The 18,126-nt window shown below is 41.4% G+C and overlaps 1 protein-coding gene across 1 annotated transcript in view; it reads left to right on the top strand.

Annotated features, from left to right (window-relative positions):
• Positions 1-18,126, top strand: part of LOC126354239 (collagen alpha-1(XVIII) chain-like) — a 504,706-nt gene that overhangs the window by 16,020 nt on the left and 470,560 nt on the right. Inside the window, exon 2 of the mRNA XM_050003737.1 lies at positions 17,121-17,170. Within this exon, the coding sequence (XP_049859694.1) occupies positions 17,121-17,170 (50 nt within the window). The remainder of the gene's footprint in view (positions 1-17,120; positions 17,171-18,126) is intronic.

Below are 18,126 nucleotides of genomic sequence, written 5' to 3'. Positions count from 1 at the left end.
GGAAGTTTGTATCCAAGAGCATATGTGAAATGGCTGACGATGTTGATGATGTAGACTGAACAACTTTCAACAGAATAGAGTGGAGCACTGATAAAGATTAATGTTTGTTGTGACACATCCTGCACTAAACAGGAAAAAAATTGTTTTGAAAATGTAGTGAACAGTTGTCGAGGAAGCATAAAGGCCTTTTTATATGTCATCGATCCCTGACGAGTCTCAGATCAAAGTACTCGACACATTTTTATAAAATTGCATCACTGGAAAGGTAGCACTAAAAAGCAAATGTGAGTTATATTTGTAGAGGCTCTGGGTTCTCTTTTTTGAGTATGGTCAGCAAATCCAGTCAGGTTCAGATAGATTCGTTTGTATTTGTTTGTTTGTGTGTGTGAGTGTGTGTGTGTGTGTGTGTGTGTGTGTGTGTGTGTGTGTGTGTGTGTGAGTTAGTGTGTGTCGTTCTTCTTCTTACTGGTTTGATGCGGCCCGCCTTCTCTTCCTTGCCAACAGTTTCGTCTCAAAGTAGCACCTGAAACTTACGTCCTCTACTATTAGCTTGATGTATTCCAAGCTCTGTCCTCCTTTACAGTTTTTACCCTTTAGTACTCCCTCTAGTACCGTAGAGGTTTTCCCTGATGTCTTAACGAATCTCCTATCATCCTGTCCCTTCTTCCGTACATGCCTTTCCTCGACGATTCTGACGCCGACTCTGATAGGAGCATGTGCATTGTTAATGCATGCAGGATCTTTATGGTCTCTTTACTTCGAATGGTATTTTCTGACGTTGAGAACAAGAAAGAAGTTTGGACATTAAACAGTAAGTCTTGCAGTGGACGGCTGGGGCTTAGAAGCCATACCAGGGAAGAATGTTGGTCCCAAGAATTTCTTGCATCAGTGCGCAGACAATGCCCTTGACGGAAGATGTGAAAATACTGACTACCTGGACCTACGTGTTAGGAACCTCTAGACACGGCAGTGGTGGTGGCATGAGAGACACTTAAGACGCGAGGCCATTGCGTTTCGTAAAGGCCCTTTCTGAACAGGGATGGTGGCCATAAAAATTCGTGCGTTTCCATGTTCACCGTGGACCACACACTATCAAGGGAGCTGTCAGATGGTGACGTACCTTTGCCAGCTGAGTTTTTGGGAAGCCTCAGTCTTCAAGAGAATTTTAGAATGGAGCACAACATTTATGGCGGCTCTAAAACGGTCTACGTTGGGACACAAAAGTACTTCTCTTATTTTAGCTTATGCCCATGGTCAGACATGCTCCAACGTTCAGCCTGACCGGATAATGATCTCTGAGATAGATATCATGTTCATTTTAGGGCTAAACAGAGACTCAGAACATGCAGCCTAAAGTGGCCATAGGAAAAAAGAAGTTTGAAGCACTATGTCTTCTCCTGCCTCTATGGGAATTTATGAGTCAGGGATTAGCTGCTTCCCAAGAAAAGATAAGAATGTTGTTAACATTGATTAGGATTGGGTGATAGGTAGAGCAAACAAGATAGAGGGGAACATGGAGCTCATGGAGTCTTATGACTGGCATGAAACCCTAATAGGGGCGGATGTGTGAGCGTTTTGATGAAGTTTTATGGAAAGTGAAGAGGAGAAACTTGGTCTTCTGATTCAGACTCCGGTCTGGTGAGGTTTCTGGCCTAGACTCATAACTAGAGTGGGCTGCAGTTGGGACAGTTGTCCTAAGAGTGACTTGCATTGGTCTTCACTGGAGAGCCTGTGGTGAGGATTTAGCTGTAGTGGCAGTTTAGGCCTCATTCATCTTGGACAACTCGCTGTGCAAAGGCAATCTTATTAGTGTCAGGTCAGCGGCCTTGCCGACTTATCTCCTTGCGCGCACTTCCGTGTAAATGAGTCAAATTGGTCCATGGTGTGACTGGCGAACAGATGTGTCACACGCTGAAATCTACTGAGATTTCAGGGAACAAGTAGAGAGCAATTGCGATCCATCTAACAGATCGCCAGCCATGACTTTCTATCTTTCGTGAGCATGATAACGAATTACAGGCGCTGCACACGGCTGCTCAGCAGACGTTTGAGCCACAACCATCACCTGAGACAGCACTACACACCGAGAAAGGGTTACAGTATTGCCGTTCTGGCTTGTTGGGGTAAATAGAATCACAGTCTCGCCATTTGTTCTCAGCTGCACCGACGTAGTATTCTAGGTAGAATATATCCAACAAAATCTGTTTAGCGTTAGATAATTTCAGATTGTGTTACCCATGTTTTCAGCCAGAGTTTTATCAAACAAACTTTACTCTTTGGCAAGTAACTGTCACCCAGTGGAGCGGTAAATATTTGTTGCATCTGTTTGTGTTCCAAATAGATTATGACTTATGTGTCATCACGCTTGAATTGAATTGTTAGTCCTATTTTATGATCAATGAACCTGTGCCGTAATTTTTATAAGAGATGAATCCCATGTTGATATATTAATCACCCATCAACAAATGACCACAGTAATGATAGGGCCTCCATTTCACTAAATTATTTCAGCGGTCAAGATTATTTAGATTCTGATAAAAGTGATAAGCTCAAATAAAGACTAACGACAACAACCACAGTCAAAGCGCAAAATCAGTTTGGCAGATGCATGGGCAAGGTACGTAAGTGGGGTCTTACTTGCTAAAGTGACCGCTGTCAGCACGTAAACTCTTAGTCACCTGCAGCCTTTGAAATCATACCGCAAGACCACTGAAGTCATGCGTGGTTACTGGCGTCGAAGAAGTGCTTTTCTTAGATTGGAATCAGGATTTGCGCATCATGTTTCGAAAAAGCGGGAATTACAGGAGAGCACCAAAAATGCTTAAGAATGCACAGAAAAGTAAGGTTAGCTTACTTAATCAAAATACAGGTATTAGATGGCCAAGCGTCTTGTCTGTTTTGGAAAGAGAGACATCCTGTGCCTGTATGAGCACCATATGGCTACAGGTTACATAAGTTACATATAAAACATTACATCCTTACAGCTAACTCATGCAGAACTAATATGTTAAAAGGAACAATGAGACAAGCAGATTTCGCAGTGCACAGCACATAGAAGTGTGTGCTTGTGAATGAAAAATGAAAAACTGTTCACTTTTAATTGTAACTGTGAACTGTTTATGAGGAATTTGGATTTCTTACTGTGCTCTCTGTCGGACGACAGCAAGAAGTTAATAGTCTGTGGCGAATTCAGTGTAGATTTTCTAAGGGAATTTAGTAGGTAAAATTATCTGGAAACCTTATTTAAATTCTATAATTTGATCTCAGTAATTAAGTTTCCAACACAAGTGTATGAAGACAATTGGAAACTAACAGGTATTGTTTCCTTGCTGAGCACAAAGCAAAAATTATAACTGTTTGCGCAGTAACGTATACTCTCTGATCACGATGCACTTTCAGTTATGGTAAATAAAACAATGCCTTACTATATGGATACTCCTCAGTGGATCAGTGAGAATTATTAATGACTTCAGGGCAAAGGTTTTTAAGGATTGAATGTAATTTTCACTCTCCAGTGGAGTGAGTGCTGATACAAAACTTTCCATTTTTAAGAAGAGTTTGCATGAGATGGTCTGCAGTTAAATTTATTGAAGCAAAGGCTAATATAAAATTTAATCTACCCTATGGTAATTCTTAGCGTTATTTGAGAATAGTTTTATACAGGAGCTAGTTAGATGGGGCAGTAAACAACGATGTAAAAAATCCGTGGATCACTAGACGAATTAAGATACCTGATGAAAGAAAGAGGGATATGAATCTGTTTGAAAAAACAAGTAGGGATACTGCATGGTTGGAAATTACAATAAATACTCAAAATTACTAAGAAAGGTTATTAAAAGTCAAGGAACATGTACATAATCTCAGAAATCGTTAATTATGACAACAGACATATGGATATATGGGATGTAGTGGAATGAGAGAGAGGACAGCCAGTCACATAAGAGGATAACATCACTACTGAACTGGATGGTAGAGCTATAAATGGTGAATCACAGGTAGCAACTCTAAATATCATTTCTGAGATATAGTAGAAGATGTAGGGTCAATTTTTAAAAAAAAAATCACAGCAGGATGCTGAAAAAGTAAGTCTCACTAAATTCAAGCCCATGAATTATGTATCACTAACTTATCCTCCTGAAATTAAGAAGCTTACACAGCCTCTGAAAAATAAAAGCTCATGTAGTTTTGATGGTGTTTAAAATAAGGTTCTAAAGATTAATTCCCTTATAATAATCCCAGTCTTATCTAAAATATATAATGCATTACTGACTCAAGGATGTTATCCAGAGAGACTCAAATATGCCTTTTAAGAAAGGTGATAAGAGAGATGTCAGTAAGTACTAACCTGCTTCACTGCTGTCATAATTTTCGGAACGATTTGAGACGACGTATTCTGGAATAGTATCTCACTTAGCAACAATAATATCCTCAGAAAACTACAGTTTGTGTTTCAGAAGCGTTACTCTACCGAAACGACAATTACATGCTCACTCAAAAAAATTTTACAAGTGTTAAATAATAAAATAGCACCGGTTGATATTTTGTGCGACCTATCTAAGTGCCGGCCGCGGTGGTCTCGCGGTTCTAGGTGCGCAGTCCGGAACAGTGTGACTGCTACGGTCGCAGGTTCGAATTCTGCCTCGGGCATGGATGTGTGTGATGTCCTTAGGTTAGTTAGGTTTAAGTAGTTCTAATTTCTAGGGGACTAATGACCACAGCAGTTGAGTCCCATAGTGCTCAGAGCCATTTGAACCATTTTGAACCTATCTAAGTCATTTGACTGTATGAATCGTAGTATTATCGCGGATAAATTGATGTCTTATGGGACTGGTGATACAGCAAACGAAAGGATAATGTCATATCTATCCGAAACACTGCAGAAAGTTGTACTTAGTAAGTCAATCACCGTAATCCAGGGACGTAGTTCTAACCGCGGAGGAATCACGTATGTGGCTCCCCTAGTCCCAACTGTTCCTTTTGGAGATGACGCTACTATTGTAATTAATCTAAGAACACATACAGAAACAGCAGAAATTGTAGCCAGTGTTCTTAAAAGAATGATTGACTGGTATTCTGTGAATGGTGTCACTCTCAGTTGTAAAGAGGCACAACATACTCAGTTCTGCACATCTAGAGGTACTACATCAGTTATCAGAGTAAGACACGGTGAGGAAATAATAAATAGGGCGGAAACTTCAGAATTATTAAGTGCCCATATTGATGAGAATTTAAACTGGAAAACACGTTTTGGAACTGATAAAACAACATAGTTCAGCCACAGTTGTACTTCACCATTGCAAGTCTTGAGAATAGGCAAATCAGTGATTTGACATTACTTACATATTTACTTTCTGGGGTAACTCATCTTTACGAAAGGAAAGCTTCGGTGCTCTAGAACAAGCTGTAAGAACAATACGAGCTGCTCAACCACAATCATGTTGTAGATATCTGTTTAAGGTGTTGGGCGTTCTGACTACCGCTTTGTGGTATATTTATTCCTTCATGAAGTTTGTTGTAAATAATACACTATAGTTCAAACAGAACGAGGAGGTACATAAATACAATATCTGAAGGGAAAATGAGATTTATTACTGCGCATTAGGGTTGTCTTTAGCACCAAAACGGGTACAAAATGCCGCAATAAAAATGTTTGATCGCTTACCAAGGGATAGACAGCAAAGAAAAATTTAAAAACGAATGGGAAAAGCCACTACTTGACAACTCTTTCTATTCCGTAAAAGAATTTCTATTATTTTTATGTTTGGAAGACCGTGGGAAAGAATTACTAACTCATCCTGCATACTAAAAAAATAAAGTAACGAAACTGCTAAAAAAAATAAAATACTTATAAATTTTCAGCAAATAAAAACATTCACAAATTAATTTGAAATTGAATGTGAAATGACTCGTAGCGCATCATTATTTTTTTCGTGAAAAATTATCTATTGAACATGAAACTAACTAAATAGCTAACTAACTGCTAGGCACGCTACCTCATGCTTTGCAGTGGCACGGCGACTGCATGGAGGTCGTCTTTTTGCCTAACGACTTGTACGTTGTGTTCCGGTAACACACACAGGTCGGCGGTACAGTTTGCGATTGTGTCGAAATCACAGGGGCTGGACCAACGAGGAACTGGATAGCGTGCTCCTCTCGGGCGATTCCGGACGTAGCCTTAAAAGGTGAGAAGTGGGAACACGTGATAGAGCCAGAAACAATGTCGAACGTGATCGTTTCGACGGCCCAGGTGTTGTGCTGTAGTGAGGCACAACGCTGGATGGGCGCAGTGACCTCCATCATCTTTGAACGCGGTTCGCCCACTTGTCAACGTTACTGTGACGCTGTACAACTTCTCCATGTCCGTCTGTTCAGCGGTGCAGTCGTCCCTCACTTAATTTTTATGGATGATGATTCGAGCGCATCGAACTGCGCATATTTTGGAGCTCTCGGAACTAGAGGATATTCGGCGAATGGAATGGCTTGTCCGATCAACCGACTTAATTCCTATTGAATTCGCGAGCTTTTGGTCAGTCTGGTAGTGTACTTGAGAGCATGAATTGCTGTCCGCGGGTATTCACACACCCTGTTAAGAAACGTGGTCCGCCTTTTGTACCGTTCTGGCGACCTTGACTAATCGCGGTGACTTTAGTATGATTACGTATACTCTTTGAATGGTAGCGTCATTTATGTTCGTCTCATTGCGTATTTCTTTCATTTACATTCTGCACTTCGCTGTAGCACATCTCTCTGTGTTTGTTCAAAGTTTCATGGAGCTAAGTTTGTTGACAGTGACACACCATGGAAAAGTTACTTTCGTCCTTGAGTTTTGCCCACCACTATACATGAAATGATTGAAAGTAAGGACACCAATTAAAGAATATAGGAGACGCATTCATAAATTAACCTCCGATTTTTTACAAAGAAGAAGAACATAAAGATTTATGTATTTTTTATATAAAATCTGTACTAGCTTGTTAACATTACTCTTCCTCATAGTAACCATAAAAAATCCAACATTTCTCGTATCTTGATACCAGGTTCCTTGTCCCTTGATCAAGAAACGGGTCACCTGGTGCTTTAGCCAGTTGTTGACTGCATCCTTGTGGTTATGGTGGGTCCTGAAGTGCTAAGTAGCCAGCAATGCTTTCTTGGGGAAGTCCGGACTACAGGTACGATGTCGAAAGATGTCCCAGTCAAAGAGTCTGCCTTTTCCCTTCTATTCGCAGTATGGGGTCGCACACTATCGTCAAGGAGAATTATTCCTTCGCCAATCATTCTGCGGCGTTCCTCTTGGACTGGTCATTGGGGTTTCATAATAGCCTCAGAATAAACCTGTCATATCGCAGTTGTCTTAGGCGCTACTCTCATGAAATCTGCTCCAAAATCCTTTGTGATATTAAAAACAAATGTATTACCATCATTTTACGGCATGACAGCATCCTTTATTTTCTTTTAGATTTTTGAGATAAAGCGAGTGCATTCAGTGTGTGGACTGTTTCTTGGCTTGACGGCTCACGCTCTGCACCTATGTCTCGCTCCCTGTCAAGGTTCCATTCATAAATTCCTCCCTCTCCTCATGGCACCACTGAAGGAATATCAACGCCAAACTCATTCTTTCAGTTTTGTAGACATCAGTTCAAAAATGGTTCAAATGGCTCTGAGCACTATGGGACTCAACTGCTGTGGTCATTAGTCCCCTAGAACTTAGAACTACTTAAACCTAACTAACCTAAGGACATCACACACATCCATGCCCAAGGCAGGATTCGAACCTGCGACCGTAGCAGTCGCACGGTTCCGGACTGCGCGCCTAGAACCGCGAGACCACCGCGGCCGGCGTAGACATCAGTCACATACTTTGCTACCAACGGCGCAGTCTGTAACAATGATAAAGAAAGTGAGTTCGGCCTTGACATTCCCTCAGTTGTGCCATGAAGAGAGGAAGGAATTTTTCAACAGGATGGTGGCTGGTCTAACAATACCACCACTTGCAAAGTAGGATAGGAATCAGATTAATAATGTTGCTCACGGAGCATATGTTCGCTTTATCGGGCAACAACAAAGTTATTGACTGTGGATGGTATCGTCAGAGTGGAAATAATGTAGTCACTGTAAAAAAGTCATTAATTTTGGCACTTATTTTGCATGGATTCCCACGTAGATTTCGTCAAAGTTATTATGGCTCATCTTGTTGTGATCCCACTTTGACTGATAGATGGTAGAGATCTGTATTTCAGCAATATTGGAAGACCTAACAAATGCCTTTTTCAGGAAACTCTTAATGATCAAACAATCGCAGATCAGAATAATGGTATGGTAGAAATCATTTTTGACTTTGTGTTCACGATCCACATTTTTATTAAACTTCTTGTAAATTCACATACACTTCTTCTTAATTGTCACATCATCAAGAAAAGAGTTTTGTATCAATTTTCGTTTATTTAATTTCCACTTTAACCAAACACAAGACTTGACTGTTCTTTTAGAAATCGAAATAACAACTTAACTCCTGCAAAGTGAAACAAAGACTGCTCTGTGCGCATTCGCACCAAAACGGTTACAAGTAAGCCAAAGATTATGACAGTCTCACAGAAATGAATACACACAAGAACCATATGACTGTAATATATCGATACATCGGAGTACCTATACATTAATAAAACCAAATGTGAATATTGGCACAAAAATAGGTCTGTTACTTCGCAGAAAAGTAGTACGATATTACTGGTATCGAGAAATGTGGTTGGAGTGCCGTAATGGTCACGTAAATAAAGAACCATTACACTGGGGACGAGACATGGGTCTAGAGCATGGCCCTGAAGGTAAGAAATAGCCCAAACAATGAGTCCACACCATTATTCTGAATAATCCAAAATAAATCTGAGACATAAGATCATTAAGTTAGGAAATTGTGAACCGACGACTCCCACGCACAAATTTGTCAACATATCCCAGTAATTCATCAGTGGCATCTCAATGTGTTCCTCAACCACTTTCATCATGCACATCTGTGCGGCCATCCTTGAATTTGCTGCACCACTGCCTCACTGCACCGTCGCTCATAACTCCCCCCCCCCCCCCCCCCCCCCCCCCCACACACACACACAGAAGCACAAACGCACTGAACAAAATCGACGATGAATTTCGGCTGCGTAGAGTCCTCGTGCTTACAGGGAGTGGAAGAAGTAACATACTAAAGCTGGTGGGTGACACAGTAACACCGTCTATTTGAGTCGCATTCTACCTACATACTGACGACTGAAACAGACAGCTGACTGAGGTAACGTGATCGGCATTGTGTTTCCCAACTATACAACTGCCAAGAAGCTATAAGCACTTCTAATTTATGAATTAAGTTTTTAATTTGATTAGTTACGTTTTTAATTTACTGACTAAATTTTTAATTTACAAATAGTCTTCGCGTATACATGTACATTTATCCCTGGCCATTTCCACACCAAGATGGGTAGAAAATAGAAAAATTAAATTTTTTGTGGGTAGTCTGGGAAAGTAGCAGATTGCTTGGTTAATTTGCATGCGATTTTGTGCCCAGCTGGATATTTGGCGTTGGACTGAGCACGAGTGACGCCAAAGCTGGCAGCAGAGCTGTAGAAGAATGAGGCAGTCAGTTAGCACTTGACAGTGGTCGACGAGAACATGGCGGAAAGCTCGTGGTAATTTATCACTGACAGGGTTGGATACCCTAGATATTGTTATTAGTACCGAGTCAAGTACATTACTCAAAAGTGTTAATTATGGACAGTGTTATTGTGAAAAATAATGCCTCATAAATGGTGACGCCTTTACGAATAGCTGAGCTGGTGAATGAGGTATATTTTAAGTGTTATCGAGGATTGACAATAGAGTTTGTTTCTTTACTCCCATCTTGTCGCAGCTATCATTCCACTAAGATTATAAACTGTGTACCACAGAGGCTTTTTCTTTAAGCTAGTCGTTCACAAGGATTTTACATACTTATTTTCTACCCCTTGCCTGCACCAGTACAATTAGTACAAGCTTTCCATGGTGGCTATCATCTGAAGGCATTTATCTGTGGTTGCTGCAAGTGCTGAGAAATTTAAAAAAGGTTCACTGATGTGGTGAATAATATATATATATATATATATATATATATATATATATATATATATATATATATATATATATACCTCTTAGGTTAACAAACAGAACACATATATATATATATATATATATATATATATATATATATATATATATATATATATATATATATACCTCTTAGGTTAACAAACAGAACAGAACTCTAATAAATAGGAACATGCACGAGCACGCAAAACTGCCGCGACACGACGTGGCATGGACTCGACTAATGTCTGAAGTAGTGCTGGGAGGAACTGTCACCATGAATCCTGCAGGGTTGTCCATAAATCCTTAAAAGTACGAGGGAGTCGAGATCTCTCCTGAACAGCACGTTGCAAGGCATCAGAGATATGCTAAATAATGTTCGTGTGTGGGGAGTCTGCTGGTCAGCGGAAGTGTTTCAACTCAGATGAGTGTGCCTGGAGCCACTCTGTAGCAATTCTGGACGTAAGGGGTGTCACATTGTCCTGGTGGAATTTCCCAAGTCCGTCGGAATGCACAATGGACATGGATGGTTGCAGGTGATCAGAAAGGATGCTTACAAACGTGTCACGGGTCAGATCGTATCTAGACGTCCCATATCACTCCAACTGCACACGTCCCGCACCATTGCAGACTCTCCACCCCCCTGAACAGTACCCTACTGACAAGCAGGGTCCATTGTTTCATGAGGCTGTCTCCGTACCGTTACACGTCCAACCACTCGATAAAATTTGAAACGAGACTTTTCCGACCACGCAACATGTTTCCAGTCATTAATACTCCAGTGTCGCTGTTGACGGGCCCTGGGGAGGCGTATAGCTTTGTGTCGTGCCGTCATCAAGGGTACACGAGTGGGCCTTCGGCTCCGGAAGCCCATATGGATGATGTTTCGTTGAGTGGTTCGCACCCTGGCACTTGTTGATGGCCGGCATTGAAATCTGCAGCAATTTCCGGTAGGGTTGCGTTTCTGTCTCGCTGAAGGTTTCTCTTCAGACCTCGTTGGTCCCGTTCTTGCAGGATCTTTTTTCGATCGCAGCGATGTCGGAAATTTGAACTTTCACCCGATTCCTTATATTCACGGCACACTCGTGAAATGCTCATACGAAAAAATCCCCACCATCGCTACCTCGGAGATGCTGTCTCCCATCGCTAGTGCGCCGACTGTAACACCACTTTCAAATTCACTTATATCTTGATAACCTGCCATTGGAGCAGCAGTATCCGATCTAACAACTCCGCCAGACAGTTGTTGTCTTTTATAGGAGTTTCCTACCGCAGCGTCGTATTCTGCCTGTTTACATATCTCTGTATCTAAGTACACATGCACAGTTTCTTTGGCGCTTCAGTGAATTTCATTTTCGATATTGGATTGCATACGCTCAAGCCAGTTAATCATATTATTATCAGTAGTAGTAGCTATTAATATTCGAGCAAGTCTTATCCAATCGCTTTACTTCCAATGACTTTCTAATTTTTATTTCACGAATCATTTGCCGTGTCAGTTACTTTGGAGACAGAGATGGAGTTCCTGCTCTTACGTTTCTGTTACTGACAGCTGTACGGATAGGCAGTCACATGCGTGGCTTCGCGAACTCTTAACCAGACTGTCTGTCACCAACCAATCTAACCTAGACCTCAGACTAAGCTACAGATCAGTCTGTGGCCACAAGCAGATTGTTTTGCTTTCACAGTCGTTGGCTTCGATAAATCATAACCAATTTGCCACATGTCAACTTGACCTAGACCTCGTCTGATTGTGAGCATAACAGCTTCACTGCAAATTTAAACGCAGCCAAAACCTCTCAGACAAAGAGATGCTAGACGATGTCAAAGTTAGCGTACATAGAGCTATGCGTGACGCGTTCAGTTAATTCTAAAAGAAAATTCTATGTACCGACTTGACAGAAAATCCTAGCAAGTTCTGGTATTACGTAAAATCAGTAAGTGGATCAAAACAGCATATCCAGTCACTCTGGGATGATAATGGCATTCACACAGAGGATGATACGCGTAAAGCTGAAATACTAAACACCTTTTTCCAAAGCTGTTTCACGGAGTAAGACCGCACTGCAGTTCCTTCTCTAAATCCCCGCACCGAAATAAGTATCCAAGGAATAGAAAAGCAACTGGAATCACTCAACAGATGAAAGTCCACTGGACCTGATGGGATACCAATTCGATTCTACGCAGAGTATGCAAATGAAATTGCCCCCCCCCCTCTCTAACAGCCGTGTACCGCTGTTCCAGACGATTGGAAAAGAGCACAGGTAGTTCCGGTTTTAAAGAAGGATCGCCGAGCAGATGTGCCAAACTATAGGCCTATATCTCTGACATTGATCTGCTCTAGAATTTTAGAACATGTTTTTTGTTCGCGTATCATGTCATTTCTGGAAACCCACAGTCTACTCTGTAGGAATCAACATGGATTCCGGAAACAGAGATCGTGTGAGACCCAACTCGCTTTATTTGTTCATGAGACCTATAAAATATTAGAACTGACTCCCAGGTAAATGCTATTTTCCTTGACTTCCGGAAGGCGTTCGATACAGTTCCGCACTGTCGCCTGATAAACAAAGAAACAGCCTTCGGAGTATCAGACCAGCTCTGTGGCTGGATTGAAGAGTTTTTAGCAAACAGAACGCAGCATTTTGTTATCAATGGAGAGACGTTAAAGTAACCTTTGTCGTGCCACAGGGGAGTGTTATGGGACCATTGCTTTTCACAATGTATATAAATGACCTAGTAGATAGTGTCCGAAGTTCCATGCGGCTTTTCGCGGATGATGCTGTAGTATACAGAGAAGTTGCAGTATTAGAAAATTGTAGCGAAATGCAGGAAGATCTGCAGCGGACAGGCACTTGGTGCTGGAAGTGACAACTGACCCTTAACATAGACAAATGTAATGTATTGCGAATACATAGGAAGAAGGATCCTTTATTGTATGACTGTATGATAGCGGAAAAATCACTGGTAGCAGTTACTTCTGTAAAATATGTAATAGTACGCGAACGAAACGATTTAAAGTGGAATGATCATATAAAATTAGTTGTTGGTAAGGCGGGTACCAGGTTGAGATTCATTGGGAGAGTTCTTACAAAATGTAGTCCATCAACAAAAGAGGTGGCTTACAAAACACTCGTTCGACCTCGAATATTGCTCATCAGTGTGGGATCCGTACCAGGTCGGGTTGACAGTGGAGATAGAGAGGATCCATAGGGGAGCGGCGCGTTTCGTCAAAGGGTTATTTGGTAAGAGTGATAGCGTTACGGAGATGTTTAGCATACTCAAGTGGCAGACTCTGCAAGAATGGCGGTGTAACTTGCTGTCCAGGTTTGGAGAGGGTGCGTTTCTGGATGAGGTATCGAATATATTGCTTCTCCCTACCTATACCTCCCAAGGAGATCACGAATGTAAAATTAGAGAGATTCGAGAGCGTACGGAGGCTTTCCGGCAGTCGTTCTTCCCGCGAACCATACGCGACTGGACCAGGAAAGGGAGGCAATGACAGTAGCATGTAAAGTGCCCTCCGCCACACACCGTTGGGTGGCTTGCGGAGTATAAATGTAGACGTAGATGTAGAAATTAGTAAATGCAAAATAAACTGTCTCATAAAATGACTTATCGCAGTTTTTCCAATCGTTCAACAGATATTAAAACTAACTCTAAGTAACACGTGTGCTACGTTGCACAATTTCTTGGAGTGCCTGTGTGCTACCAGAGATGAGCCGCCTATCCGAGCAAGAGACTCAGGCTCCTAAGATATTAAACTATTTTCGCGGAAGTGTCTCTCCGGGAAAACTTCCAAACTCCGCTTTTATGGGCACCTCTCGTTCTATGGCTGTGCCTGCACGGCCCCTTCAGCTACACAACAGGAAAATACTTGGTGTTTGGTGAATAATGAATAAGAAAAATTTCGGATTCAAGTTCTTGCGGCTAGTTAGGCACCTTTCACAATTCAAAATTGTTGCTGCAGAATCGTAATTAAATGTACTATTTTATGGAGCTACACAGTCCCGATCCGAAACCATTGATTTTTCTTTTGTGTACATAAGAGAAAACAGCCCGCACCACCATAGTTCCGTGATGTGGGCAGGAGATCAGCACCAATCTGTGAGTAAGGCGGCTTGCTATGACGTAATCACAGATGCCGTTACCATTGTTCCGTACAACTTTCCTGGGTTTTCTTTCCTCCCTTTCCTGACTTATTTGTTCCATATTCTCGACACACTCCCATTAATGCAATTTAATCTTGCAGTTTCTTTGGTTTGTCCTTCCTTGTTGTTGGAGAACTCTAAGCCAATCACTCTCTCTGTCCTTTGGTCATTTGTTATAATTTTACTATAAACCTAGTTGGGTATTTACAAACTGTTAGTTTCACTTTTTGGGACGAGATTGTCAAGATGTAGTTCTTCAGTATAATATCGAATTTGTAAACGGATTTTTGAATGGTGTCATCATTGTCATCAACAAAAAGCTGTTAATAATTAAAAGAGAAAGTTAATATAATAATAAATACAGGCTCATGGTGAGATTGGAGATTGTCTTCAGTGTGTTTCAATATCTATGTTGTTGATGCTAATTTAATGAACTACTCATACTGCGTGAATGAGGCTTTTGAGAAGAGCAACTAAGAACTCACTCGTATGAGAAAAAGGAATTAGACAGAAATTAGGTCTTAAAAGCGTTCATGAACATATCAAGGATTATGGATGTATTTCACAAAAAGAATCTAAATGGAACGTCTAAAACAATAATTAAGTATCGAACGATAGGAAAAATAACGATAAGCAGGGCAAGAAACTGGTGAAGAGATGAAACGGAAACTAACGACTGACAACAGGAGCAATGAAGAAGATGTAGTACCTGGCAAATGCCTAACACGGAGTAAGAAACGAGGAAAGAGAAGGAGAAATTATTAAATTAGTTACTATAAACTATAAAACTGAAAGGAAAAACTGTTGAATCACGTGGAAAGTTTAGTGAACTAGGCCAAGCACCATGATTCCACGTCGATTTAGCTTTTGTGCAAATCTCTGTGTATCATTATCGTATGATGTTAGTACTACTGACTCAAAGGCATAGTGTCTCTTTCAGTGTTTAATGCATTAGATTGATGTTGTTCTTTGCACTTTGTGGCGTTTTTCAGTTCGGAAAATTTCTGCCTGTTCGCATAATATGACCATACATACTGGGTAATTATAATTTAAGGGCTTATTTCAATACTGGTAGAAGTCCATTTGGTTCATTCTTAGATACAGCGTCCTAAAGTTAAATGAGCGCTGAAAAATCAAGTATATATATTTGAATATATCTGGTATCTCAGTTGCATATTTTTCAGCGCTCATTTACCTGTAGGACTCTGTATTTCAGAATGAACAAAAATGGACTTGTACCACTTTTGAAATAAGCCCTTCAGTTTAAGTGCAGCTATTCGTGGAGGTTCAGCGTCGGCTGTAGTCATCGTATGGAAGGGAAATTTAGTGGTTATGATGATGAGCTAATGTGGAACGGATTTACGCTGTTAACAAAAAAATCCAATTTTGGCAACTAGGTGCAAATCTAGCGCTGTGACCGTTTGTATCATGGTATGACATCTACGCTGTCGTTTGACAAGCCATAACGTGGGCGAACAGTATGTTGCCTACATGTGAGACCGTGCACTGTTAGTGAAACTTTTGTATGTGAACGGCAACAATTTAAGTGGTTCATTGAGACAGTATCGCCGACTCAGAGTCTGAGGAGACATCTGACTCATTAAATGGTGTAAAGTTGATTGTAATGAAATTCTAAAAGACGGGTGAACTTGGTGTATCAGGTGGAAGTGGAGTCCGCCCTGTGCCGGTGAAAGCTACTGAGGAGGTTGCTGTTGCGCAGCTGACCCTGTAGCAGGTGTCCCGGGTAGTGTTGGATCACGTTCAGTGTCACGTCAATTATCAATCCCAGTGTCAACAGCACGGGAAGTTTTGCAGTCTCTTTTACACTGCCATCTGTACTACATCCAGAGGGTTCAGCAATTGATACCTCACGATCAGCAGGAACGTTCTGAATTTGCTCGTAGGTTTCTGGCACCGATAGAGGTTGACGACTTGTGGTCGGGCGATATTCTGTGGATAGGCAAGGCACATTTTACACTACAGGGTGCAGTGAATACACAGGACTGTAGACTTAAGGGTACTGTTAAACCACCTGTTGTTGACGAAGAGCCATCCCTCTCACCGTTGTGACTGTGCGGTGTGGATTCTCAGTCCGGTCCTCTTTGTAGAGAATACGCCCAGGGGCCCGTCAGGTGCACGGTGACGTTTGCACTTTATCAAGACCTCACTGTACACTACGTAATTCCTGCTTTGGAAGAGCGCAGCTGTGTGGTAAGCACTGTTTTCATGCAAGATTGGGCAACACCCAGCGTCACTCGACCAATGAGAGATCTCCTTAATGCAACCTTCCATTAACAGAGCGCTTTTGCTCCCTACCTGACATACAGGAACACTTTGATCAGGTTCCACCAGAACTCTTGCGAGCAACTGTTGATCATATCCTTTTAAGGATGCAGCATCTTGTAGATGTCTCCCGTGCTCACATTGAACAAATTGTGTTAGCGACGTCTTATAACAAAATCAATATTACGTGATTCTCGCTTATTTGGTATGTTCTGCCCAAGTCCCGTTAGAAATCCATTACGTATGGAAACATGTCTTCGTCTTCCTTGCATTCGCAGCGTCAGATTTGGACCTGGTGACTAAAATTGGAACTAACTTTCTTTAGCTTAAATCGATTCCGCATTAATGCTTTAGCATATCTACCAAATTTCGCTGCCATACCATAATTGCAGGCCACACTGGATCTCTGTAACTCCCTTTTAATTATAACCACCTAGTATAAAAATGTGTTTCGGACAGGGAGTGTTTCTATATCAATTTATACAGTGTATGTAACCCACCAGCTACTTTTCATTACTCTTGTACTCTGCATAGACGTATTAAGTGACACTGCACCAAACAACCTTCTCTGTGTTTCAGGCTTCCCGTTACCGGGACCAAAGGGCGAGAAGGGGGACCCTGGCTCTCCGGTAAGTAAAATGATTTTTATAGGTTTTATACAGCAGTTCAACAGCAACATAGTATAGCTACTTCACCTCTAAACACGATTTTAAAATCTAAATTCCAAAACGAGTTACTTTAGAAAACGCCTGGAGAAATATTGAAGGATAAGAATGCACATAAGGAAAATTAATCCAGTGACGATACAGAGCGTGTTAACATACACCTGCTCCTTTTCTCCCGCGCTTACCGGTGGTCTATACTGCTGGTCGTTATGGCAGTCAGCTGGCAACGGATCGGCCGCTGGCCAATAGAGGTAGTTCATTGGGCGAGGTAATGTGGCAGCTGCTCACGGAACATGTATGTATTCATTATATTGTACACTGATGAGCCAGAATATACTGACCACCTACTCAGTAGCTCGTTTCTCCGACTTCGGTACGAAATACGTCACTGATTCTGCATATCAGGGATCCGATATATTGTTGATAGGTTTGAAGAGGTCTTTTGCATGAGATGTCTACGCACCAGTCTAGTAACTCGCGTAAATAGGGGCCGCTGATCTGCGTCATAGGTGATGGCACGCGATTACGTGCTGGATAGGTTCCATAGGATTTGGTCGCCGAGATAGTTCACTACTGTGCTCCTCAAACCAGAGTAGTGCGGTTCTGGCAACGACACATGGGCAATTACAGTGCTGAGAGTTGACATCAACTTCTAAAGTGCCTGAGGGAAGTGTGTTAGGACTCCTATTGTTAATGATGTATCGTAATGATCTTGTAGACAATATTTTAGTAACCTCAAACTTTACGCAGATGATGTAGTTATCTATTATGAAGTACTAGGTGAGAAAAAACACTTAAATGTTCATTTATATCTTAATAAGATTCCAAAGTAATGCCAAGATTGGCAACTTTTTTACATGTTTAAAAATGTAAACTTGTGCACATCACAAAACTAAAACAGCGAAACAGCGATGTTTCCT

This window comes from Schistocerca gregaria, chromosome 3 (assembly GCF_023897955.1).
Source record: "Schistocerca gregaria isolate iqSchGreg1 chromosome 3, iqSchGreg1.2, whole genome shotgun sequence".
Lineage (NCBI taxonomy): Eukaryota > Metazoa > Arthropoda > Insecta > Orthoptera > Acrididae > Schistocerca > Schistocerca gregaria.
Note: the sequence above shows the minus strand (reverse complement) of the source record. Positions and strands in the feature narration are given on the sequence as shown.